Source organism: Astatotilapia calliptera, chromosome 12 (genome assembly GCF_964374335.1).
Source record: "Astatotilapia calliptera chromosome 12, fAstCal68.1, whole genome shotgun sequence".
NCBI classification, from domain to species: domain Eukaryota; kingdom Metazoa; phylum Chordata; class Actinopteri; order Cichliformes; family Cichlidae; genus Astatotilapia; species Astatotilapia calliptera.
Window position 1 is genome coordinate 26,769,474 of NC_137433.1, and position 17,500 is coordinate 26,786,973.

The following is a 17,500-nucleotide window of genomic DNA, read 5'->3' on the forward strand; positions in this document are numbered from 1 at the left end:
AAAAACTGAACATGTTCATTTTAAGTTCCAGTTTTGTGTTTGTGAGAGCAAGGGCCTGAACTATAAAGCAAGATCAGCGTAGTCAGCGAGTTGGTTGCCAGATGCCTCCTGACCAGCCTTTAGGCTTGTGCGTACGGGCTCTAAGAAAGACAACGATATGAGTAATGTTCGTTACCTTGTCGCATCTCATGAGGCCCAAGTAGCGAAGGGACTTGCTGCTCTGAGCAATCTGTGTGGCACCCTGGTCCGTGATGTCTTTACACCAGCCGGCATCAACAGTCTCAATGGTGCTGCTGTACTGCCCTATAGCTATCAGAGCTGTTGACAGAGAAGGGGAGCAGAGAAGGGGAGGTGGGGAAGGAGGAGGGAGAGAAACAAGAAAACGTGTTAGTCTGACAACCTTTCTCATGCAAATGTGACAGCAGCGTCTTCCCACAGAGACAGAATTTGAAATGAAACCAGGGCACGTCATATGGCCAGCTGTGACACATAATTCTAGTGTTTACACAACACCTTGACAATATACACGCATGCCCACAAATTCTCGCATACACCCATGCTTGGTCAGACTTCGGCAGGATTCATCCATTACAGCACCGGCATGACTCACGGCACAGAAAGGGAACGACACCGTGCCAGAGTAAAGTGTGACTCCATGCCAGTGTACGATTTAATTTTGCTTGTGTGCATGTTTACTGCTGCCAGGGCAGAAACAAAATGCCAAGGTAAAGAGTAACCACCAAAAACAAATATCTCACAGTTTCTCTGGGCTTTGTTATACCACAGAGCATTTGTGCATACACCGCTTGCTGCATATACGTAAATACACATTCACACACTCGTAGCGTATCTCACAAGTGTTGTTCTTTTGATATTGTCTTCCTATGTTGACAAATTGCAATGCACAGCTGTCAAACACGATGACATTACATTCGCTGTAATCTACGTGTAGCTCCAATAAAGGCATACTTTGCTGCATTAACACACAAACACAGACAGACACAACAATCTTCCTCATCAATCTTTGACCCGTCAATTGTTGGGTAGATGGAGGAGACCTGTGCTCCACGAGTCGATTGATAGTGCTCCTCGGTGATCGATTGGCAGGCCTGGGCTTTGTTCTCCACTCTCACAACCATCACTAATGAGAGTGGGAAGGTGGGAGGAGGAGTGAGGGATGAGAGAAAGATGAAAGGAAGAGGGTAAAGACAAAGAGAGCCTTTGACAGCACCTTCAGATAGTTACTTAGCCCTGATGTTGTTTTCTCATTTGCAGAAATCCATTTTACGTCAAACTTTTTTATAAACAAGCTTCCTTGAACAAGGAAAAATTAACCCGTATGAACTTTCACTTTGAATCGGTTCCTCCTGACTTTTTCACTTCTATGACCAGAGTTAAAAACAAAAGAAAACATACACGAAGCACTTGCGCGTGCATGTATTTCACTGTGTGTTTGTGGTACAGAAGCTTTTTTTCCACTGGAGACAGGAAATGAATAATCTTATGCTTTTTTCTCCACACTTTTAAACCTCTTTTCTCCTGTTACAGCCAGTGTATTGCACAGGCTTCTCTGCACGTAAGCACATGCTCCCAGGGACGAACTTGTGTACAGCATGTAACATATGTAATATATAGCTTTGGGTGCTTAAAGTACACCACATGTGGTTCCTGTTTGGGCTCTAGCATGCTCTTGGATGCCATGCATAATAGCAAATTATGGCTAAACAGGCAGTAACCCCGCTTTGAAGCTACAGTATGTTTCATATAAAACGCACCGTGGGGAAGAAGAGTCAGTAGACCAGATGGGTGAAAAGAACATGAAGCTAGCATGTCATTTATTGACTAACGGCACCCTGGTAAAGTATGCTAAAAATGAAGACGCTGGTGTTTTCGTGAGTTCGCCTGAGCGTGTGAAAGATCGGAAAGACGTCGAGTGAAGGAATGGCTTCCCATCCAGTGCCCCTTGTCCTGTTCGATTACAGAATCCTAAATTTGATTACCTGGGCTTGGATCTTTCATCTTATGTTGAGACACACATATCGGTGCTGTTTAAACTCCCTTGCAGAGTCCGAGGAGATTTCTGAGGAAAAGGCAGATTAAATGAAAGAGGAGAGCTCCAAAGCTCAACAAATCAAAGAGAACTTTGCCAACACACATTTCTGCTTCTTCCCCTTCAACTTTAATTCTCGCAACTTAAAAAGGTGGAAAGATAGAAGCAGACAGATGCTTACCACTGTGAATATATAAGTTGTGCGAGTGACTACAATGTCTGCAGAACTGGACACACACAGAAATATTAAGTCAGATACCAGTACTGATATTTGGAGGTTTAAAATCCAATATATCAGTCAATGTTTTTTTTTTCCAGACACACAAACTTAAACAGATTTCTCAAGGATTTGCTGTGAGTAGTTATTTATGAATCCTTACTACATTATTACGACTATTCAGTTTTAAAATAATCTTGCTTTAGTCAGCTGATCCGACTTTGCCCGGATCAGCTGATTGTTGAGTGTGTCGATGCAGAGTGCCTTCTAGTAAACAAACTATGCAACATCAACATTCATAAGAAAGTTGAAGGGTGTTTCTCTCAACTCTTCTTCACTTCAGTTTTCATTTATTGGACATTATAAATGGTGATACCGATATCCTGGGAAATAGTTAATACCGTCCGATATATCAGTCGTCTCTAATTGTCAGTGCATTACACAAATAATGTGTTGCAGTCACGTAGCGGCACACCACCTGCTTAAACTGAATTAAAATGTTTTTTAACAGGCTCCAGACTTTTTAAAGAAAACATATAGCAGTCAGAAATAGCTGCGGGGAGAAACAGAAGAGCAAATGGGACTAAACATCATTTTGTTAAGCTGTGAAGTTGGTAAACTGGAGAGTCAGATAATGCCTTTGTCAGAACGAGCCAAGTGTTAGGCTATTTAGACTTGTTTAGTACTCTATCAACAAGTTCATCTGGTTGCCATTGCAGTCTAATATGGATGTGTGTGCCGTGCTTCTCTTCCTCTTCCTTTGACTCTCTATCAGAAGACTATAAATTTCAGCTACTCCCGATGGCAAATGGAAACGTGACCACTTTTGAAATGACTAAAAGCTTTGAGCGAAACCTTTTAACTACAAATGAAGAGGTTTGTTCACATTGTCAGAGATAAAGAGTCTAAATAGAGCTTGGAGAATTTGTTTTGTAAGACAGTAGCCAAGTAACACAAAAAGATATGTTTTTATGTGTGACAGACTAGAAATGTAATTGTGTTTATGTCAAATATCTAACATAAAATCCTGAAGATTTAAGCACACAATAGTAGAACTTTTCAGACAGATGCAGAAAATCAATCTATACACTGCTGATAAAACACTTAACATGTAAAAACCTTCACTTCTCAAACGGCTGACTGCTACATCAGTGTGTATTAGTTATGCATTAGCCACTCATCTATTACAAAATTTTTTTTGCTTGTTTTTAGCAAATTGCCAATCTAAACATCATTTGATTGCAACAGATTTGAATGTGGAGAGTTTTGAATGATCCAATCTTTTATATAATAGTGGGACTTTAAAAGTAATCAGCACATTGAACTGGCAAAGTTAAACACTTGAAGCTTTTATACTGAAAATTGTAAGACAAATATGCAAAACGCTGTTGTGTTCCTATTTCTACCAACATACACTGTGCAGCATCATTTAACCGAAATTATACACTCGCTCAAAAGAAGTTTTATTCACTTTTTAGGCTCGTTTCTGCTAACTGGTAATTCGATGAATTGACATGTATCAAAAAAAATGCATACAGTTTTCTAAAACTTTTGACTGGCAGGGTATAAGAGACCATAGGAGCAGGAAATTGTCTTTCCTGACTGATAATGATTTTCTGTCTAAGAAATAGATGAAGCGATATGCAAGAGAAGTTAAGGTGAAAAAGAGGTTGAGGAGTCAGAGGAGAAAAGAGGGGAAAATCCCATTCTGGCAGTGTGAGCTGTGACTGAGTGGTGACTACACAGTCACAGACAGTAATGAGGACACACTCTGCTGCCCTGCCTGAAAATGGCTTTAGGATGTTGCTCCGTGTGTGCATGCGTAGAGGGATACTGACCTTAAATTCTGGATGTCATTCATTTTGAGCATAGCACATTTAACCAGTCTCCATCGACACAGAAGAAGCAAGTGGACGTCACATTTACAACCAAATGCTTCTGTTTATTTAAGTTCTCCTGGGATTTGAAACAACGTATCTTCTTGTCAATCAATCACCAAATCAATCATCAGGTCAATACAAGGAGTGTCATGCACCATTTAGTGAATTCAGGAATAGCATTTCTGTGTCGAAACCGCAGCCTTAACTCACTCGCTAAGACCTTTACAAACATTACAACTTTAGCCACAGGCTCAACTCACAGCCTTCAAGAAACCGCTGTGACAAATGTCGACCAAAGGTGAGCAACGCGTAAAACCGTAAATCTCTGGTGTACCATTAACTCCTACTTTATCTCCAGAAAGAGATTCATAACCTATTACTTTCTTACACAAGCTGTTATCAAATACCATGAAGAGCGGATTTATCTAAGAGTGGTTCTATACTAAGGTGAGCACACTCCTAACAGCAAGGTCAAGAACTGGTCAATCCTGTGATGACCGCAATGTGAGAGGAAACCTTCCTTAATCGGCTTATTCTCCTATCTCTGTAGGCCTACCTGACCTCAGAGTTTCAGGGGTTAAGCATCTTTTACAGGCTTATTAGATATTCACTTATTACATTTTCCTAAATGATGGTGTGCCATTACTGCTATCTTATTGCTTTAAAGCCATCCCCCATGACTGCCTCCAGTAACCTTATACACCATATTTTTGCCTCTGATGAAGACAGTACGCCTATGAAAGATGTGATGGTAGGTAATGACTTACTGTGGAAGCAGTGTGTGCATGTGAGATCTGTGCGTGTGTATAACTATGGCAGTAGGAACAACAGAAAAAGGCTTATTATGGCTGATGTATTCCAGAGAGCAGAACTGTCATGTCTAATGTTGAAGACATTCACTTGGGCCTTTGTGTGTGTTTAAAAACTTAACCTCAGCTTTGCCCTCTGCACCGTGCTGCTCAGTGCCCCAAACCGTTTATACTGTCCAAGTTGTACAAGATGCAATATTTTTTTAAATGCTATATCAATACTGACATGCACTTTCAAGAACGAGGTCAAGTTAGTCTCAGCTATTTTGTACTGTCTGACAATTCACAAAAGAAAGGTTAAATAATGGCCAATAGTGGTGCTCAGAAATCAAATACAGACTTGTCATAACTTGGGTTGGGCAATTCTGGTGAGACAATATAATGCAATGTAATGCATGTGTCTGAAATTGTATTAAACTTCTTTTTATATAGCATGAGCTTTGAATGAATTAGGACTTGTTAGAGCTACATACATAGATATGTAATTTTAGCATTAATATGAAATATATAGAGATGTATTAGCTGAGATTTCATGGCTGACTCTGACTCTGAAGTGTGACATGCACTGATTTTTGACGATTCTTAACCATAACACGACAACAGCATTTATCTGACAAAAGATATCTGCCAATTTACCTTTCAGGAACTAGCACTTACCATATACAGAGATCAGCTTTTAACAATGCAAAATTGTATTTTCATAATAAAAGAAATAAACTGTACAAACTTGCCCAGATTTTCTCTCACTTAAGCAACTGAAAATAAAATACTTTTCAACTAGAAAATACTAATAATTACCTGAAACCCCCCCTGCTGTACACCCAATTTAACTTATACATTTTACCTTAATAAATAAAAGCAGGTGCAACAAATTTATATAACTAAAAATGTCAACTACTTATAATTCCATCTTTTTGTACTTGTCTCCATAATTTGTCTTGTAACTGATTTGATCCTTTGCTCATACCAAGGGTGCTGTCAGGTGGCTAGCTCTGAGCTGTGGCTAGCTTTGTTAGCTTTTCCAAATTAGACATGTTGAGCTGGGTAATAGTGATTTAAGTTTCTCATTAGGTTTGTTGTTATGAATATTTTCCTGATGGTTCCTTTACAGTTCACTTGGTCAAACTTCGTGTCTTCCTCCTCGCTCACAATAAATAACTTGTTAAAGGCCACATGCTAATGACATGTTAGCATGTTAACATAAATACAGACTGTGACTTGATTTTAATATAAATGATGTTTCTACATTGATTTTAGTCCATAAAAGGTGCATTCATTATAGTAAAAGATTCCTACAATGTCACATGAACCTATTCATACATATTTAATTTGCACAGAAGAACATAAAGGAGTGTTTTTTTCTGTTAGTGTGTAAGTATACAGCTACATGTGTTTTTCAACAAATGTGTAATATGAAAACAATTTACTGACAGCAAAAATGTGAATGGGCTTTCCCAGGAGTGTGTTTACAGACACGTAAACATGCACAAGCACATAAAAAAAGTAAGGAAGCCTCCATAGCAAGATGCGGACATCACTTAAGTCCTTTGAAGCCTGTCTGTCCTGACTAAACACCAGCCTCGCTGTCTGACTGATTAGCACAGCATGCTCATCTTCAAAGTACCCAGGTCAAACTAACTGGGGTCACAGTGAGTGCTGAGACTAATTCAGTAAACAACATACCAAGGGAAGCATTTAAGAAACGCACGCATCGAAGGTGGGAAACAAGAGAGAGGCTGTCGCGCTGACCTGCGGTGAGCTGAGAATTAACAATTTTAAAACTTGTGAGAACCAGAGGGAACTGGAGAAGGCTTGTTGACAATCTCTTGATTAGACCGGAAAATGCCTGCTGGGCTGTAGTCTCAAACATGAACTTGATGTGACAAAAAGCGAGCCATAACTTCCAAGTTAGATATAAATATGTAGAAAAAAAAAAGAGTGAGAAAAGGGAAGAGAAGAATGAATAAATGAGCAATGCAGAGGTTCTGTGAGGTGATGCTCTTTGCCCTGACATTTTGGACAAATGCAATCAAAGGCCAGGGGAACTGAAATCAGCCAGGCTTGGTAGAGAGACACAAGGGAGAGGAGGAACAGATTGAGTGTGACACAAGGAGGGAGAACACTTTGTGGTGGGACATGCTCGAGCTGGGAAATTAATTAGCCAGAGGGCAGGGAGAAGGTAGTGTGCGGAGGGCACGTGCATTTTTGCAATCAGCCTCTGATCTGATGCAAACCAGCTGCCACATGCAATTGTGCGGCAGTGTGCACTTATATGATTTTACGTGCTTTTTAGGGATGTGTGCCTTTCTCACAAAGAGGGACTTCTCAGACCCCGAGATGTTTAAGTGGCGAGGTAGAGCCAGTACCAAAAAAAAAAGAAAACGAAAAAGTGACTTTGATATTTAGTCTGATCTCGCATGTGAAAATAATGCACACGTACACACATACAGAGACTGTTTTAGTAGCTGATTTGCGATAACCTTGCGGCGAGGATGTGAAGTTTGAGGATTGGAAAGGTGAGTGAGTGACAGAAAGAGGGTGAGAGATAGAGAGGAAGAGTGATGAGCAAGGACAGATAGACAGAGTGAAGGGGTGATAAGGAGAGATGGCGCTATCACAGAGGTGACCTACAACAGGCCTTCCTTCACCAAATCTCTCTCTCTCTACTAGACATACACACACACACACACACTCGTGCAAAAATGAAGCACTTAAGAGGCTGGCATAATTTTTCAAGACCTGAGTCAGCTGATCATATTACCAGTCTAAATCAGGAACTTGGTGGGCTCCTGCTCTGGATCCAAACAGACTTAATTGTTTTATTAACAATTTAAATACCCTTGACATTTACTAACACAAGTCAGTACCTGTGAAGTAGCGTTTCCTCCTCTCTCACTGTCAGTGCATGTAGATAGGTGCTAGCAAGGCCATTAACCCATAGATATTTAAGTGAAGAGCCTCAGGTGCTAAAACATCCCACTCTGGAGGCTGCAGCCAGATGTAAATGTGTAAACAGTGCATTCCTAAAAAGATAACAAAAAGAAAGATAGCAAAACTGTGAAAGCTATTCGTATGTGAGGAATGTGGTATTTTTGTAGCTCCGCATAGTTTTGTAGCCTTGTATTTTGTCGTGAAGTTTCAGGTATGTTCAAATGTATCTTTTTATGCTCAGCTATTCACTGTCCTTTTTGTCTTCAGATGAAACAATTCCCCAATCAACAAAGGAAGGATAATACTTTTTTTAGTTTTTGTTTTCAATGTTTCAAGGTTTTACTTCCATCACTTCTTGTGATGCATTCAAACTAAAGATGAAATGAAGTTTGAAAGGATCATAAAATACACACAAAGCCAGGCTAACAATAATGCATATTTATACCAGGCGGGGAGCAATGTGGACCAACTTTGGTTTTAAATAGGGACAGGAAAAAGCAAAATTGTAGGACTTCGTTGTAAATTGTGAAAATATATTGTTTTGTGTTGTTCCTAGATATTGGTTGAATTCCTTCTCGCATCATTCACTGCTGGGGATGTCCCTAACATGAATGAGTTAAAAACTTGTGTTTGATGTGAATGCCACAACTTAGTGGCAGATGATGCAAAGGTACAGAGTGGGGTTGCCGACTGCAGAGGCCAGTTCTCTGCTGATTCAGTAACTGCGGAGCTCCAAACCTCCTTTGGCATTAACATTAGATCAGAAACTGTGCGCCAGGAGCTTCAGCGGAATGGGTTTCCTGCATCGGTGGCCCAGAATCTTTTACTATTGTGATTTGTGTCACAGTATTTGAATGCACTGATATAATTCTGAGAAGATTATTAGGAATGTGTGATCAAAAAGACCTCCCTGCTCATAAAATTGCACAATTATTGCCGTGAATGTGATTTCACTGTGGTATCAAACAAAATCTTGATTTTAATATACTTAACCAGAACACATACAGAGTAATTCCAGTAAAAGAACCCATTAAATGCTAATGATAATCATTATCATCAGCGATCTCTCTACATCGACGGGTGGGAGGCCTTATTGAGAAAGGCAAATTCTGGAGCTCGGAGTGTTTTTTGTTGGGGATTCTTTGCTGTCGCCTGTATCTGGAAACCTTTTGGAGTTTTAGTGCTTCTTTAACAGCTTCTTCCTTCACTTCTAAACCGAACAATGTCTTCTCAGTCACACTTATGTGGTCACCTGCGTCTGACTTCTTTTAACATGGAGAGACGGGTGTACAGTCAGCTGTCACAAGTTCCTTGATAGAGATGGACCTGCGATCGATCACACGGTCTCCATGACAGTTGGGGGTTCTCCCCTCCTGCTGCCTCATTGAACCAACCCCCCCGTTGGCTGGACATCATCCTCTGGCTGCCCTGTAAGTGAGTTCTTTCTTGATCATGCTTTGTCTGGTACATGCCTCCCAGCGTTACCACAACTTGTAGGATTTCTGCCCCCACTGGAGTGTGTAAATGCTGAAATTAATACACTCACAGGTTTTGTTTGCATAGTTATTTGCATAAACCGTGTGGAGGTTTTATATGTTTACATCTTTCTTCTCCAAAGACAAAATCAAGAAAGAGACTACAGCCTCACAAAACACACAACCTGAGGTTCCCACAGCCATAAGCAGTAAAAGCAGGATATTAAGCCCTATTTCAAACCTACAGCACCTCTGCTCCAATGCACCTCTCCTATGAGGATATTAATCCTCCCCACCTTTTCTCTCTCTCTCATTACTCTTGCTTTCTCTCCCTCGCTCTCCCTCTCTCTCATTCCTTATTTTGGATTGTATACAACAGGGAAACTGCTATCCAATTCTGACATCACAGATGGAGGGGCATAAAGCTTAACAACTTCTTTTCAAAATGAAAATCCGAGCAAGAGGAGGAGAGGAAATGAAGATGGGGAAAGAGGAAAAAGACAGGTGGCCTCATATTCGCTGAACTGTGTGTTGCATGCATCTAACTGGAATTAACGTAGCATAGCAATAGTTATGGGTTTGGTTATGGATTATGGCTAATCCTTTAACATAGGGAGCAGGTCTTAAAGGTAATTACACGCTACTATTGGATCCAGAGCCCAGAAATGGGCCCCTTTTGCATCATTCCTATTAGGATCCGGAAGAAAACTAGCTGTTGATGCATACTGCTTAGAAAGAGTACAGGTTATCATACCGTAGTATTCTCTGCCAATCCTAATGCGATCTGAACTTGTCTGGAAGGTGAGAGAGAAGAGAGCTTTTAAGGAGATCTCATCTGTTCTTTCACTGTAGTGTGGCTTGAGATACAACAAACAAGCATTGAAAGCTAAATCATTATGACTGCAAAATAATTTATCATAGAAAAATAAACAAAATAGCGAGCTGTTCACCCACATGGGGTGAAAATGCGATTAGCAGCATCACTCGGTGCAGTGAATATTATCCAACACAAAGACGATGACAAGCACACTTAATGGTTTTTATTTTAGTCCTCTACCGTGCCACACCTAACCCTTTTTATTACCCGTACCGCCTCTGAAATACCCCTATGACCCTGTCTAATACACACAGCGTTCCAAGTGCCACTAAGTCTGTGTCTATGCCTTATCTCAAGTCTTTAACAGTCCACTCAGTCCACTTTAACCCAGCGGGAAACATTAACCAGACATACACTTCCTCTTTCCATACCCCTGACAAAACCTTCCAAATTGTTATGATCACTAGACAGTGTGTGTCTGTCTGTGGTTTTCGTTTGTGTATGAATTGGGGCCTACTTAGCCCCTGAGACAGCCCTAAAACAAATGCCAAAATACCAATTTCTTGTACAACAATTTGTTTACTTGACCGTTAATAGCAGGCAGACCCACCCAAAGAAAAGGCTCGAGTCTTCACTTGATCCTAAAACCGATAAGAAAAACGACCCACAATGTTGCGTTGACTTTTAGACAGCAGTGCGATTGAATCCAACTTTTTTTAAAATGGATATGCCACGTCTCCTTGAATTTCAGCAACATGACTTCTAGTTTTTTGTAAGTACGTGAACCTAAAACAAAGGCCTTATGTGTAACATATTGTGTGAAGCAAGTATTTCTTTTTGTTTGTTTGTTTGTTTGTTTGTTTATTAAGGAGGTTTTAATGAAAGTACCAAAAGAAACTGCGTGTAAACAAGCCACCAAGGACATCCTCAATGTTGTGATGTCACAATGATCACTGTCCTCCTTTAATATGTTGTTTCAATAGACTAAGTAAGTAAGTAACACTGAAAATTTTAATATGCCGGAACTATTTTATAGAAAAGTGATTTTGAACCTAAAACTATCACAACATTGAAATGAAGCAGGAGTTTAAACGTGTTGCACTTTTATTGCTTCAAAAGATAACAAGAAGCAGTTATCAATGAAAAGTGGCATTTGCATTTAAAAATGGTAAATGGTAAATGGCCTGTATTTATATAGCGCTTTACTAGTCCCTAAGGACCCCAAAGCGCTTTACATATCCAGTCATCCACCCATTCACACACACATTCACACACTGGTGATGGCAAGCTACATTGTAGCCACAGCCACCCTGGGGCACACTGACAGAGGCGAGGCTGCCGGACACTGGCGCCACCGGGCCCTCTGACCACCACCAGTAGGCAACGGGTGAAGTGTCTTGCCCAAGGACACAACGACCAAGACTGTCCAAGCCGGGGCTCGAACCGGCAACCTTCCGATTACAAGGCGAACGCCCAACTCTTGAGCCACGATCGCTAATTTCTTATCTCTCTATGTTGTGAGTTCAGTCTCTTTTATAGAAACTCCTAATGACTCATGAGTCTATAATAACACTTAGTCAGGTCTCACCAAAAGCTCGACAGTAAAGTTTAAAGCCGCTGCGATGTTTTCTGATCAATACCTGGCCATAACTCAAATCACACGTCAAGTGCCATTACTGTATACACTGCACACACTCCGCCAAAGTACACCAGTGCGCGCGCGCACACGCACACACACACACACACACACACACACACACACACACGTGTACATTTTCATGAGCTTAGACAGTGTTTTTGATCAATACCTGGCTATAGATCAAACATCTTTTTCAGTTTATGGCTAACCTTTCCCAAGGCTCATTTCAAATGCACACAGAATAACTCATGTCTTACTCGAGAATGCTGCTTTGACGGTGTCTATGAAATTGATAAGTGCTCTTAAATGTAAAATGACAGTTTAAGAACCTTGTTTTCAAACTGCGGCACAGTCGGAATGTCCCATAAAAAACAAAGCACTTTTATTCAAGAGGTAACTTCATAGTCAGCGTAAGAGCCAGAAATACACAATAGACCAAATTTTGTGCAGCTAAAGAGCCATGTGAGAGTTTGTCTTTGAAGGATAATTTGCTCAAATCTAACAAGGAGAACTATAAGAGGTGTGCTGGGAAATCACTTTCCCTCATATTATATGTAGAACAAAGGAAATAGATATGTTTGTGTCATCATAAATGTTTCATCTACCTGAATATTACTGATCTGCCCGAATGTTACAGGAACGTGCTGACAACTGCAATGGGATTGTAGTTTAGCTTAAATCTAATCAACCGAGAATCTTATTGAGGAAAACTTTTTAAATTAAATCACCGTGCAATGAAAAATACCCTTTTGTTCTTCATTATCGAAAATTCTCCCAAAGCAAACAAACAGGCACCTACTATGTGTTTCTGCTCATGTGCTTTTTATTACTTTTTCTAACAAGTGGGGCTGTAGTAGACGATGAGGCTGCTTCTGCCTAAAGATCAGATAGCAGTTTCGACAGAGTCATTTCCTTTGATCCTTTTGTCCATCCTGCACTGACCTCTCCCGTCATTTATTCGATTCGCTTGGCTCATCATCGCCATTCATTCACGTCTCTCAATCCTTGCTCTCAATCCTTCCTTTCTTTCCCCTCTAATGTTTTCTTTACCCTCACCTCTCTGATTTCCTCCCTCTGTCTCTCCCCCTCCTCCTGATCCTCTCTCTAAAGGATGTTCCTGTGTTCAGGGTCGCTCTACCTCCTTAGTAGCCGTGTTGACCTTTAGCTTCTTTACGACTAGGGTCAACGCCTGTCGCCATGGTGTTTAACATCCCCGTGGGAGGCCATCTGCGTGCATGGGTACAGTGTGCAATTCAAACATACAAATTATTTATAATGTCAGAGTCATGTGAAGTTGAACCTTTACGTTGCCTTTCATCTTCCGCAAGGGTCACGAGCAAAGACAAACAGCAGCGTGTGACAAAGCCTCCCCGCTGTTTGCATCGTTTTCCTTCCTCCCTCCCTCAAAGTTTTTGTCTTTCCTCATCTCCCACCTCCTTCCTTGCTGTATAAACATATTTGATTGCTAACTTCTATGTGACTTTCAACTGAAAGCTATTGAGTTACACGACCACAACAGAAACACGTCCCACAATGAGAATTATCCTCCGTCATGATGGTCGTAACCTGTGACTGTGAACCGATGAAACGAGGAACTCAGTGGAAGCGAAACACCAACAAGACATTTTCGGGTATTCACGTTTTTGTCTTTAACAGTCTCAATTTCATCAAGTGAACATGTGGTAGTATGTATGTCACGAAATGTGGGCTTGCATTGTATGTGACAGCAATAGTAGTTACTCGGTTTTAAACAGTGCAGCTGGCTGCGGCAGTTGCTTAACACCCCAATTTTTTAAAATAGAACTAAAAAATAGAACTAAACATTTTTTAAATCTCCTTTTATTTTTCTACATAAGTACGTGATTTTGTAGCAATGTGTGTCTGCACACTACTTTGTTTTTTCTCTGTGTGTGGACCTGGCTCTCAGAGTGTATGCATGCGTTTCCACAGGGAGAGGGTGAGCTTAGGGAGGCCAAACACTCAATGGGCAAATGATACAAGTCCTGCACTCCCCCTCCATAAATTACCAGCTCATTACAGTAATGCAGCCCATTTAGCATAGAAAGAGGGGGAGGGTGGGTGGGGGGAAGAGATAGATATAAGGATTGCAGAAAAAAGTGGTGGGTAGCAAGATGCATAAGGGGTGGAACCATTGAAGCATAAATGTCAAGGGGGAGGACAGGGAAGGGGGGTGGGGGTGGGGGGTGCACAACAGGAAATTAAGGAAGGAAAAAATCAGAGGAGGAGAGGGTGAGGGAGAAAAACAGGAGCAGAGGAGGAAGAGTTTGCTGGGATGTGTTTAAGGAGCTTTTCAATCTCAACAGAAGTGCTTTTCATTAGGTTAAAACCTATCATCTATGCTACTGCAGGGAAAAAACAATGGGGAAATAGTAATATAGATAGTGGCTACAGTAGGAGACACTGATATAGACCCAGGCAGAGCGAGCGAGTTGAGCAGAGAGAGAGAGAGGAGAACTAGAGAGAGAGAAAGCAAGAATGGGATGAGATGTAACAGTTGTAATTGAATAGTGAACTAGAGAGGGTCTGAGTGCAAGCACTGATTAATACAATTCAAATTGATTGTCTCCTAGTAGCTGTGAGAACATCTCATTCTGACTTTCATATTTGAATGTTCAGCATGTTCTCTGTGTGAGCGTGCGCATGTTCGTGTGGCTGCAGTGTGTAGCTACCCCTGTGAACAGACCTGTGCCTAGGGGTAAGGAGACAGAGAGTGCCCTCTAGTGCTTACTGTTTCTTTTACCCCGGCTTAATACAACGATCGTTAGTGTTCCTGTTTATGCTCCTTTTCCATCTTTACCACTGTCCTTTATACGACTCCCTGAGGTCATCTGTACACAGCGGCCCTCTGTTAGTTACAATCTAATATTAAGAAATGGCTTGTTCTATACTTTTTACTAGTTTATCACAAAAATCTTCTCCAGATGTCAAAACAATCCCTGTTCAATAGCAAGAGCAGCAGTTAATTTCAGGGTTCATTGATATTACAAGAAACACAAAAAAACATAAAGAGTGGTTAATAATTTCATCATATCAAGCATTCAGACAACTTTTTCCGAGCCTTATCTCTTTATTTCTTTACATTAATTACAAAACCTGCTGCAGATGACCCACTACACAATCATATAGATGAGAGGGAAGATGGCAGAGTTCCATTTGCACCTTAGGAGGGAGAAGGATTTATCGTTGGGGTGTGAAACAATCATTCAATTTAGCGAGTAAGGCCCTGCGTTTAATTAGCAATAGCTTGTGTCTCACAGCCTCTGAGCCAGAAAATCCAGTCAGCAGTGTACATGCAGGAAGCTCATACTTTTCTTCTAAGATCTCAACAATTAACTGCTCTTCTAGTGCTTTCCAACTGTGGGCAGCCGTTTAGACATCTGTCTGCATCGGATTCTTCAGAAAGGGTAACAACTCTGCTTCGTAGGTAATGTCCTCAAAATTCCACTAGAAAGAAGGAAGCTTAGTAGAAAAGGAGGAAAGAGTGGAGAAAGTGTATTTAAGAGAAGCAATCTGAAGTTTCCTCTGTACCTCTGGCTGGCATGATCAGTCTCTTATCTGTTTTTCCCACAATATGATATAAATTATATAACACAAACCTCTGGGTACACTGCATTAATACAAGTAGAAACTATTATTTTAAACTGCATTGTTTACTTTGGTGTCATATTGGAAATATAAACCGCGCTGATCGTGGTGAGCGACCTGGAAGCTGTCTGATAAAACAGCTACTCGCCTCAAGGTGAGTTACGGCCAGATCGGTGCACTCTATCTTTGGGCATTTGATTTCAGTGGTACAGCCTGCAGAGGTCCTGGCATGATCATGAGCCTTACCTGATTTATTTTTAAAGTAAAGATTTAAAAATATATCAAGGCCAAAAAGGAATAAACAAAACAAGGTGTGTGTTGACTTCAAATCTTGGGTAGATGTCCAAGTTTTAAAGTGTACAGCTGCATTATAAAGAGAGACTGATCTACTAACTTGAACTCTGACATCTGTACTATTCATCCCCCTTTTTTTGATCCTCTTTATGTAAATATTTTCTTATATATGTTAGTAAATGTCAAACTAACTCCGAGCACTTGGACACGTTTTGGTTTATTTTCCTTTTTGTGCACACATGCAAACATGCCTCTCATTATTATGTTGTAAGAAAAGATGCATTTTTCCTATTCATAATGCAACAAAGAAACTGGGGAGTGGGAAATGGGCAATTACTGTATTTTTCATTTCAGACTAAAGGTACGGACAAAACAGTCTGCTGTGTTGGACAACTGCACTCTGTTTTTCCAACAGGCCTGCTCATTTTCAAAATACAGTATGCACTTAATGTCCTTCTGCTCTTTTAGAATCTTAAAGTCGTTTCAGCGACATCACAATTATGCTCAACAATTATCCTAACAGTTACCATGGTAAATGACCTAGAGTTTAACTTATTTTCTGTCTGCATCAGAAAACCAAGCACTTCCCTCGTCTCACTTTTAAGAAACTCACTTTTTTACCAAATCAACACTAGTACAAACACAGTGTGTGTGTATGCATGTGTGTTTGCCAGAAATAAAGTGGGAAAAAGTAAAAGCAAGCTACTCTTAAATTGCAAATCATCAACAAAGCGAACATTTTAAAAATACAAAAGTATTTTAAGTACAGCAAAAAAAAGCAGCCCTATAACCTTTTTGTTTTTTTAATTCATATCAGCCTTTGTGTACAGCCTACTCTGCAATACAAAAAGCAAAACGTCTACCAAATATATCCATGGAAACTGATGATCTAAACTCCAAACATTTGGTAAAAAAAACAAAAACCGTCAAGAATAAAATATTAGATTTATTGAAAACGTCTTACTGTGTTTAAGCCCCTAAACCCACAGAACCCCTATCCTCTAATTAAGGCATCTTGACTCTTGATTGTCCTCCAGCTCAAGAAAAAATAAAGCTTTGCTAATGTAGTCAGTAATGCTGGATGGACTGCTTTTCAATGGAACATAATGGGCAATTATCCTGCATGTGCGCTAATGGCCACATTAACTGGCTGCAGAATGGGGGCGGATTATTTAGTAAACCAATGTTTTCAACCCATCTAGAGTTGCGCCGCACATACGTAGGCCGTCTGGAGAATTGGAACGCTGCAGCCTTCTCAGGTGAGGTTGAATCATTCATCAAACCAGAGCGACAGCCATTTAAAAGACCAACATCTGCTTGCATTTTGCAGCATCGTGTCGCAGAGCGTCTACTTGCAGGGAAGAAGGCAGGTTTTGCACTTCTGCAACATGCTGAAATCTTCTGCAAAATCTACAGCCAGCTTTTATGCACTTTCGTAAAGTATTCGACATAATGTTACTTTTAATATATTTACAATCATGATAACAAGTCGTTATACTACTGTATGCTAATGTGAGAGATGCATACAGAGCCACCCCCCTCCCCCCACTAGGGAAGTCAGACCACAACCTGGTTTACCTACAGCCACAATACACACCCCTCGTCCAAAGGCAGCCGGTCACAACGCGCTCCATCCGGAGATGGACCCCAGAAAAGGAGGATGCTCTGAGGGACTGTTATGACACCACAGACTGGGATGTGCTCCTGAGCCCACATGGTGAAGACATAGAGGGGGCGACACACTGTCTTACAGACTACCTCAACTTTTGTGTGGACACGGTC

The 17,500-nt window shown here is 40.7% G+C and overlaps 1 protein-coding gene across 1 annotated transcript in view; it reads right to left on the minus strand.

The window, feature by feature from the left end:
* fbxl17 (F-box and leucine-rich repeat protein 17) overlaps positions 1-17,500 on the minus strand; it is a 232,963-nt gene that overhangs the window by 25,553 nt on the left and 189,910 nt on the right. Inside the window, exon 10 of the mRNA XM_026186347.2 lies at positions 176-318. Coding sequence (XP_026042132.2) covers positions 176-318 — 143 coding nt within the window. The remainder of the gene's footprint in view (positions 1-175; positions 319-17,500) is intronic.